At 43.7% G+C, this 10,529-nt stretch overlaps 1 protein-coding gene and 1 pseudogene across 1 annotated transcript; both read right to left on the bottom strand.

The window, feature by feature from the left end:
- Window positions 1-8,599: 8,599 nt before the first annotated feature.
- Window positions 8,600-9,312, bottom strand: LOC116749273 (40S ribosomal protein SA-like). Its single transcript, XM_032623491.1, has one exon. The coding sequence runs from the start codon at window positions 9,027-9,029 to the stop codon at window positions 8,661-8,663; it is 369 nt and encodes a 122-aa protein (XP_032479382.1). The 5' UTR covers window positions 9,030-9,312; the 3' UTR covers window positions 8,600-8,660.
- Window positions 9,219-9,344, bottom strand: LOC116750091 (annotated as a pseudogene).
- Between the last annotated feature and the right edge of the window lie 1,185 nt (window positions 9,345-10,529).

The following is a 10,529-nucleotide window of genomic DNA, read 5'->3' as shown; positions in this document are numbered from 1 at the left end:
TGGTAGCTCCCCCACGAAGGCCAGGAGATGCAGAGGTGGGCTCACATCTGATAACAATGAGCCCGCTAGCTCTCAGAAGCAAGCAAGCCCCTATGTCAGCACTTAAGCAATAGAAGCCAGGTGGATGCAAGTATTGTGATGAGTGGCAAGGTCAACGTGGCAGTGCATGGAGGGCTGACCAGCTGAGGGATATGAAGATCCTTAATAGAGAGGCGTTTCGTTAGGGGTGAACTAGATGGGCAGTCAACAAGGGTGCTTTTCAATCTGTATAATTAAAAGAAATCCAAGATGGCTAATCAGGAATCTGAAGGCAGTCACCCCAATACAATATCATGATTCCTTTATCAGTTTCTAAATCTGAGCCAGGTTTCAGAATCAGAACCCACCGATTGAAGGAGATGCTGGGTCTCCAGGAGGAAGAACCCAGCAACACCGTGGCAGGTATCAAGAAATGATTCCCCCGATCTTTTCCCAGAGACACAGACAATGGATTCAGGGAACTGTACACTTGAGAAAGCGAAATCCAAACATTTTAAGGACTTTTGACAAAGGGTCTGAGTTGACAGTGACACTTGGATACTCAGAGAGTCTGCATCCAGTGACTGGTCAACACAGTTAAAACACGACCAGGCCTCTTACCAGAAACTCAGGGGGATTCTGGAGGGTCATCCAGGCCGAGAGCTCCCCATGTGTTTGGCTGAGGCCTTCTTTGGGACTACTTTGCAATTCATCTCTTTCTGCCCAATTCTTCCTCCTTCTCTTCCACCTGTGGGTATTGATTGCAAAAACACTTCACACTGAATCCTGCAAGCTAGTCCCCGCTTCTTTCTGTTTGTTCTCTGGACTGTGTCATCTAAGCCCCTTTTGCCCACTGGCTTCTCAAGGGAAACTAACAGGAGATTGACAGGTGGGAGAAGAAAGCAAAGCCTCCCTCACGGTCTTGCCACAGGTTGGGTCATGACTGCAATCCTCTACTGAAGACCTTAGCTCCAGAGGGTGGCCTTCTCCTATGTCTAGAGCTACAGCTCTCCCCAGTTTCCCCTAATTGTCCCCCACATCCTCACTTATACCTTTGGATCTAGGAGTATAAATGACTCTATTGCTAGCCCTGGGAGCTTCATTTAACTTTTTTGAGGGGTTTCCCTTAATCCTGATCACACCTTTGTAAAGGGCATACTTAATAAACTCTGCTAAATACCCTACTTGACTATGCAATGCTTCCTGCTGTCCCCTCAAAAATACAGACCAGCTAGAGCCTACTGTTCAGGAGATTAGAAATCAAGCAGATCTGGATTCAAATGTCTAGACCCATGACCTGAAACAAGTGATTTTACCTCTTCTATGAGCCTTAGTTTCCTTATCTAGTACCGGAGAGCAATGATACCTGCCTATAAGATGCATTCAGCTCTAAGAAACAGAAAATCTGAACCAAATTGACCAGAATTATCATCATGTTTACCTGGTATAGCAGGAAATTCAGAGGTCATGTGGACTGAGTGAAGTACAACCAGAGTTCCAGCACCATTTCTCTGCAATTCTCTTGCTTTAGCTTTGCCCTCCTTTGTGTGTAGGTTTTGTCTTGCAGCCAACACCCTTCACTATTGAAAGAAGATCACGAGCAGCAACGATGGCAACATGATTTCTGGTTCCCTTCCAGTAGAAGAGAGTGAACAGCTTTCACCTGAACCATGAAATAAAGCCTTTCCTTCATTCTGATTGGATCAACTTAGTTTGCTTTGCCCTACCCTTTCCCAGTGAAAATTGCTCTGATTGGCCAAGGCCTAGATACTGAACCAATCACTGGCAAGGAGAATGATATTACCATGATTCATTTAATATAATTAGGATCCATCCCCTTGAGTTGGCGTTTCATAGGCTGCCTGGAAGAAAAAGAGGTGTCTTTTGGGTGAGGGGCTCAGTTAAACACTGTCTTGTGGCAAGCAGGCTTGGGCTGGCATAGCTGTATGCAGGGTACAGCTGTGCTCTCAGGGAAGACTATCATTCCGTGTCATTCTCCCTTTCTCTGATCTGAAACAATTGAATTTGGTCATCAACTTGTCTGAGTTGAGCCAAGTCCTTGTGATTTGTCCTCTTTTCTATACGTATGCTAAAATACATACAATCTTAAAAACTCAACTTCACATTCTCCATCAACTACCACCCATCTTTCACGTGCTGTTCTAAGCCAAGCTTATCATCTTCCACTCATTCCTTAAGCCACACTCATCGGGCTACTTGCCCCGTGATTCCCTCATAATCGGTCCAGCTACCATCACCAATGACATTCATGCTGTGAAGCCAATGGATTTCTTTCACTCCTAGTTTTATACGACTTCTGGGAAGCAGTCCACCCATTTCACCTCTCCCTTGTTTGGCTTCTACAACTCCATACTTTTCCAGTGTTCCTGCCACAACTCTTGTCATTCCTTAGATCCTTTCCTTACCCTCCTCTACAAAACTACTAAATGTTGCAGCTATATTCTAGTAGTTCTCAAACTCTAGCATGAATCAGAATCACCTGGGAGTTTTGTTAAAACACTGAGTTCTGGGCTCCACCCCCAGAGTTTCTGATTCACTAGGTCTGAAATGGAGCCCAAGAATTTGCATTTCTAATAAGTTCCCAGGTGACGCTACTGCTCTAGGAATCATACTTGAGGATCACTATCCTACCCGACTCTCTTCTGGACTCCAGACCTGGATACGTCCCAGGCATTGCAGACGCTACTTGTCTAAAGCTGATGTCATAATCTAGTGCCCACATCTGTTTCTCTTCCAGGTATCTATGACTTAATCAACTCAACTACTTGCTGAAGCCTGATGCTGGGATGATTACTCGATTCCTTGATTACTCCCTTCTCCCCATTCCCCATATAATCAATGACTAACCCCTGAGTCATCCACCTCTTACATATCTCTCAAATCCATCACCTTTATCCCCACCATCACCAAAACCTTTTGCCTGGAAGATTGCATAGCTTCCCACCTAGTCTCCTATTATTCATACACTGAGCTATTCTCCACAAAGCTGCCAATGATCTTCTCTAAACCTAATTTGATCCCATTATTTTCTTATTGTTTTCTTATTTTAAACCTTCACATAGCTCTCGGATAAATTGAAAAGTCCATAGTATGGCCGACAGGCGGCAGGGATTCCCCCCGCCCCCCGTCCCGCCCCCCGCCAGTCACATCTCATGTCATTCTCCACTGGGCACCAGCCATCCTGGACCCACTCTCAGTTCCCTCCCTCCTGGGGTCCTGTGCCCTGCCTTCCTCCATGCCTGGCTCCCTCACCCTGTTCTTTCACCAAACTAACTCCTAGTCTCTCTTGGCTTCCCAAACTAGATTGTTTTAACTTCTGTAAGAATTTATTTGTAAATCTTGTAAGAAAATTGTCCTTTATGAAATTTTTCCAAAATATCATTAGTAATCAAGGGGCATTTCATTTACTACAGAGCTCTGAAAAGCAGAATCCATGTGTGTCTCGTTTTTGTGAACCCCAAAAGTAGTTAGCACTCACTAAATGTTTTTGAAGGAAGAATGCATGAATGTGTTTGGGAGCACAAAGGAGGTAGCTAACTATCTCTGGATCTAGAGGGACCAAGAGAAGCTGTGTAGAGGATGAGCTATTTGAGTTGAGCGGTCTTGAAAGATGCACAGTAATTTACTAGTTGATTGTCTCAGAGTGATTTTCCCCAAAGAGTGACAAGGTTCTTACCCATTTCTCCTATCTAAAGGATTAAAGAAGTCTCAGGCTATGCTGAAAGGTGGCCATCCATCCAGAAATTTTCATATTAAAATTCAATTTCTGCTCTGTTCATGTAGGAGAGAGGCTACCACAAAGAGAGAAGCAGGTGAGTGATTCACAGGGCACACCACCAGTCCTGTCCTCAGAGAAGTGAAGATTCTCATACCTGCAGATCAGGAAGAACCCGGAGACAGAAGATGCCCTGGAGAGCTGTAGTTGGGCATAAGGAGGAAAAGTGAGATGGTGCACTGCCAGGTTGCCCTGAGCATAGAGAGGAAATGTGGTAGGGTTACATATTAAAACAACTTTGTGGATGGGAGCATATTTCCATCTTTTCAAGCTGCAGGATCTGCATCCTCATTGTACCCATGTAAATATTTACCCCCTTCCCCAGAGGCATGTCACAAAGAGCTAATGCCAAGATAGCATTTGTGGAGTCTTGGCCTTAAATAAATGCTTTAGAGACAAAGTTTATGTGACCACTTCCCCACTGTTGTCTCTCTTCTGTTTTAGCCTATCCACATACAATTGCGAAAACTGTCCTTATCCCTTCTGTGTAGTGACAGAGCAGGATTTTAACATGATGAAACATTGCCATCTACAGGAGAAGAGCATGCACTGCAGCATGTCGCCCGAAAGAGAATCTGACCACAGAATCCTAGAATCACAATACATAACCCTGCAAAGAGCAAAGTGGCCATATGGAGTAACGTGAAAAGCCTTGTCTCTTGGATCCCCTTTAAGGTGGAAAAGGCCCCTTTCAGGAGCCTTTCTGGAATTTATTCAAAGGAACTTATTCACAAGCTGAGGTCAAAAAAACCACCAGAAATCATTAGAGACCTTACAGGCCTGTAAACTCTAAAGTTTGTGAAATGATCTTAAAAACTAATCAATGGTTGCATGCAAAGATTTATACATTTCTTATCAGAGAGATATTTTTGACACCAAAAGAACTGAAAGAATAGCAATGTCCAACAATAGAGGTTTTTTCAAATTGTGGAACACTTTAGAATCACTAAAAATAATATGAAAAATATTGCATGACTTTAAAACATTTTAATAAAATATAGTGTATGTATATGCAAGTGTGTGTGTGTGTGTGTAAAAGTAAGGTTTAAATAAAAAACGGGGGCTTCCCTGGTGGTGCAGTGGTTGAGAGTCCGCCTGCCGATGCAGGGGACACGGGTTCGTGCCCCGGTCCGGGAAGATCCCACGTGCCACGGAGCGTCTGGGCCCGTGAGCCACGGCCACTGAGCCTGCGCGTCCGGAGCCTGTGCTCCGCAACGGGAGAGGCCACAACAGTAAGAGGCCCGCATACCGCAAAAAAAACCAATAAAAAACGGTATGTCCAGTATTATCCTACCCTTGGGAGGGAAGGAAAGAGAAAGAGAAGGAGAGAGACAGAGAAGGAGGAAGAGAATGATCTATATGAAAATTCAGAGAGTGGTTATCTCTGAATGGTGAATTAAAAGTGATTTTTATTAAATTCTTTTTCCTTACCTATATTTTTCAGGTTTTCTACAATAAACATCAATGTTTTCACTGAGTTGTTTATGTTTTTCTAATGGAAAAAAGCATTAATCTGACAAAGTGTTTATGAGCACAAACAAGTTCCCTGCAACTCTGAGCTCCTATCTAGACTCAAAATGATACTACAGGGGAAAGAATTCAATCTCAGTCATCAGTGGGAACACACACACAGTTGTACCAAAGTAATTCTGGGTCTGCATAGTGACAAGACACAGGGATGCCCACTCTGGTTACAGCAGAGATGAGCACTGTCTCAGCCTGCGTAACCTCTTCAGATCCAGCTGTTTCAGGATGTGGAAACATCTGGCATAGACAGAGCTCCCCATGACTGCAGTCCTGGCTCCCACCTTTACCCAAGCAGTGCACCCCTGCCTGCTCTTTTCTGGTTACATAGACCTTTATTTGCCTTCCAAGTCTGAGGGAAATCTCCCCTCTCCACAGTTTTCTGAAAACTTGTTCACTATTTTATCCTAATTGAATATCTGGAATGGAGATATTTTTTCCCCCTATACTTATATACCAGGTATATCGGCCAGTCACTGTACAAATGAAGCTTTGTGCTTGGTGACTCCTGAGACGTGATCCTTACATGTAACGGGGCAGCCATTCCAACTGGGAAGGAGCTGGCTCATGAGGAAGAGCCCAGGTCCCTCCCAGCACTATAGTAACATTGTCAGTGCCAGCAGGGGAACATCAAAGAGACCGATAAGATGGCCTACGAAGATAAAGGGATCGCTTAGATTATATCAGACTTCGAATTCTGGAGGAAAATGTACAAATTTGCCTAAATTCTTTTTCCTTTTGTTCCTATCATTGGTGCTTGTTGCCCTTTTCGATGCCATTATAATTTTTAACACCATATTCGGTGACGTTGCATATTCCCTTTTTGTTAGAAAGGCTGCTAGTCTTCTTTTTGTTGACTTTGGAATTATCTAACTTCCCATACTCACCATATAGGCTCTATGGAGACTTAACATTTGCTTTGTCCACGGGTGTTGCACGTAAGGAAGCTTACCTGCAGCTCTGAGCAGTGTCCGCAGCATCTACAATGCTGAAGGAGGCTGCCAAGTGCTCCTTGACTGTGATGTTATCCATGCCTAGAGCCCAGAAGAAAATAAAATCTCTCACGGTTGGCTTCCCAAGTACAAACAGCGCCAAAGGAGGGAAAATTTGCATTTATAGGATGCAACACAGATCAAGTTAGCAGTGGAGTAACCAGGTTGTACACGGGGAAATAAAAAGAGCCCTTTGTAAGACCTTTAATAATTCACAGAGATGATTTGAAAATGTCATAGATTCTACCACTGCCACAATTTCATACTTACCAAAAATAGCAGGGAATTAAATTCAGAGGTATTGATCAACTGGTCCCATTAATTCGTTCAACAGATATTTATTGAGTGCTTACCATGCACAAGCTTGTGGCTTGGCAATGAAGAACAAGACAGACATTTTCCCTAGGATCAGGGGTCTAATAGTTTACTGGGGAAACTGATGTTTAGAATGCAGCGCTCTACGAGTTATCATATCCATGGTCTCCAGGCACACCACTTTGGTGTCCTGACTTTTTATCTGGTATCTATTCCACCTCACTTTCTGTCTGAGGGTAGGACATGTGACCTAAAGCCAACACTATCAGCTCATTTTGCTCCTCTCTGTTTAGGGATAGGTTCTGGATTGGGTTCATAATCCAGGGAAAGCCAATAAGAACTAATAAGGAACAATTCCCAAACTTTGGTTTGAGCTATCAGAGAGGAGGGTGCTCTTTTCCGGCTGGACTGTGGCAGCCACCTTACCACCACCAGGGGGAGATGTTGGCGAGCAGGGGCAGCACAGGGAAGCCTGCAGGGCAGCGACACCCATGTCTGAGAAGTTGTCTAAGCCCCCCACAGTTCCCCGCCCCCCCGCAAGCCAGCTATAATTCCAGCACTTGTGTATCATTTAAGCCAATATTTTCCATGTTTGGATTGTGTGAAAATATCCAAATGGATAGGTGAAGCTCAACACGCCATGGAGATTAACAGTCACCAGAAAAGGTTTCCCTGAAGTTTCTAGAAGTTCCCCAGACTGAGTAGGAGGGGGGAAATTGCTCCCAGAAGAGGGAACAGCAAACACAGGACTAAAGGCCAACAGAGCAGGGAGCCTGGGCTACCATTTGTCACCCAGTACACACTGCCTGCAACTGTTTCAACTATATATCTATTAGGAAATGAGCCTTGTGTGCATTCCTCACTTTCAAATGAAAAAAGAAATGCTTTGAAGCCCCTGAATAACCCCATCGTTCTTAATGAGAGTGAAAGTGTGAGAAGTCTGTAAAAGAAGGAAAACAAAAAAAGATACAAAAACATCAGAAGCAAGTCACAAAGAAAACTCATATATACCAGACTCCCACCGAAGGACTCCTTTCCCAGAATGAATGACAGACACACTCTCACCACACTTATGCATATGTATACATATTCCAGTGATGCTTCATGCTTTAATAGTGGTCACTTAGGGCTTCCCTGGTGGCGCAGTGGTTGAGAGTCCGCCTGCCGATGCAGGGGACACGGGTTCGTGCCCCGGTTGGGGAAGATCCCACATGCCGTGTAGCGGCTGGGCCCGTGAGCCATGGCCGCTGAGCCTGCGTGTCCGGAGCCTCTGCTCCACAGCGGGAGAGGCCACAACAGTGAGAGGCCCGTGTACCGAAAAAAAAAAAAAAAAAAAAATAGTTGTCACTTATTTTGCCATCTTTCAATGAAAGATAATAAAAATAGTACTACTAAGGTGTGGTGATACAAGCACTTTCAGATGCTACAATACAACCATTCTGAAAAATAATTTGAGAATACATATCAAGAGTCATAAATAATAACTTAATTTGACATAGTAATTCTGCTCCTAGAACTCTGTGATAAGAAAGTTGAAAAAGCTTTAGGTATGATATAGATACCATCACCATTTGTAATATCAAAAAATTAAAGTAACTTAAATATCCAACGAAAAGGTAACATTACTGAACCTCTAATTGAATAAATATTTTATACCAAAGGATGTTTATCAAAAGTTAATAAAACAGAAGAATACATTTTTCTACAATAAGTGAAAAGCTAAATAAAATTTGCATGTACAGCACAATCTTGATTCTGGGAAAACAAGATACATTCATTTCAATCTTTTTGTTGATTCATCTTTTAATTTTTAGGAATAAGTGAGAAATGGATTAAATATATTTCCCAGTGAGACTAACCTTAGCTTTTCAGGTGTGACCAAAGTAGTCAGCTCAATTCTCCCCTCAGTTATCTGGATGTTCAATGTGGTCAGCTCCCTTAGGTGGGTTTTTTTTTTAGAAACTGTTTATTTTCCATCAACCTATTTCCATTTTAAGAGTTTGTGGAAGAACAGTTTAAGACCACTCAGTGGTTGTTCCTACCCACTCGGTGGCCTGAGCAGTGGGAGCTGCAGACCAGTCTTCAGTGGCAGGTTGAGCACTCCAGTCTTCAGTGGGGAACTGCTGAATAGGCACAGAGGGCACCTGCACACCTTCGGACGAGTCCGCCACCTCAGGCTGAGCAGCAGTGAACTCAGGAGCTGGAGCGGTCCACTCACCCTGAAATTCCTCCTTGGTCACAGCCTTCTCAGCTGCCGCCTGCTCTTCCTTTTCAATCTCTTCAGGATCTCTGTAGAAGTAGAGATCAGGCATGACCTCCCATGGGTGTTCACGGGAGATGGTGCCACGCACGCGCAGAACTTCCCGGGCAAGCATCCACCACATCAGACCCACTGAGTGCGCTCCCTTTTTAGGATCTTACATCAGGATACATCAAGTTAGTCTGAAAACAGGCCAAGTAATGCCTGAGAGGTCCAGGAGTAAGAAATAATGGAGAAAAGCAGAAGAAAACACAGGCCATTTTAAAAATGTTTTTTCATCTCTCCTTAAAGCTTTCATGTATTAAAATCATACGTTTGTAGCAAGTATTACTATCAAACTCCACTCATTGGGCCAGAGACCCTTGTGATGTTAGCGAAAAACTTGCCCCTCATGTAGCACACTACCTACACTTCCTTAGGTGGTTTTATTTATGGCAGGAGCCCTGATAGCTCAGTACTAAACAGCTGACAGCAATACCAGTCCGGGCTGGGCTGCCGGCTTGTGAGCTGAGTAGTTGTTGATAATCGACACAACTTCTGTTAACAGTGTGATCATGTGCACTGCTTAGTGCTTTAAAAATAGTTTGTAGTTTATATCCTCATTTCTTCCCTTAAGTGTGCATCATCGATATGTGTGGCCAAGAAACTCCATTATTTACACAGGCAGAAGTTACAATAACCTTAATTAAAAATACGTTTTCTTTCTTCCAGGATGTGAAAAAATAATTCCCCTGGCATATAGCCCAACTATCTGGTCCCTACATTAAAAACTAGGCAGTTGGCTGTTAAGAGAAGACAACAAGAGACAGGCAATTCAGTTCCCTGACGTACAAGGAGCCATTAGTGAAAGACATTTCCTTATGTCACTTTGGAGGATGTTCTGTTACACCCTGGAAAGTGGGAGGGAACAATCAAGTTAAGAGTACATTTCACAAACATAATAGTTTTCATTTGATGGAGGGCAAAAATAGCATTGGCTTCTACTATGACTGGTTTTTAAAAAATCACACAGAAAATGCCTTAAAAGCTTAAAAATCTCCCATAGCTGCCTGAGTACAATCCCCAAAAGCCTACATCCGAAGATCAGTGAGGTGACACTGATGTTGAGGGGAGCAATTGCAAAGCACATACATCCTCCCTTGGCTGAGTGGTTCTTTTATTTCTCACACACCACGCATAGCCAGTTACCACAAAACCCAGAGAGTACGGAGTCTATTCATTAAGTCGGTCCCAGCCAACCTGAAGGGCCCCAGGGCTGCTGGGATCTCAATGGTGCGGAGATTCACAGGATCTCAGATCTGTTGTATTTTTATACCACAAAATACAACACTTTTGGAGACGTTTAGTATTTTTCCACTTATCTACAAGGTATTTCTACTTCAGTGTCTCCTCTCTCGTGTCAAACTCGTGGACTCAAGGTGTCCTAGGGCTGGAAGAAACCCTAGAGGATTCTACCCCATTCACGAGGTGAAGGATGGGGAGACAGTAGGTAGCAAAGTCAGGGATACTTACAAAGGCAGGGGAGTGCTTGGCTAGAGGGAGCATTCATTCCAACTGATAACCTGTGGTTTGTGTCGAACTAGTTGCCCTCACGACCACCTGCTCTTCCTCAAAAGTTAGGGTC

The sequence above is a fragment of the Phocoena sinus genome, chromosome 2 (assembly GCF_008692025.1).
Source record: "Phocoena sinus isolate mPhoSin1 chromosome 2, mPhoSin1.pri, whole genome shotgun sequence".
Lineage (NCBI taxonomy): Eukaryota > Metazoa > Chordata > Mammalia > Artiodactyla > Phocoenidae > Phocoena > Phocoena sinus.
Note: the sequence above shows the minus strand (reverse complement) of the source record. Positions and strands in the feature narration are given on the sequence as shown.

Coding starts and splice junctions, on each gene's coding strand:
- LOC116749273 (XM_032623491.1), bottom strand. CDS start 9,029: ATGTGGTGGATGCTTGCCCGGGAAGTTCTGCGCGTGCGTGGCACCATC.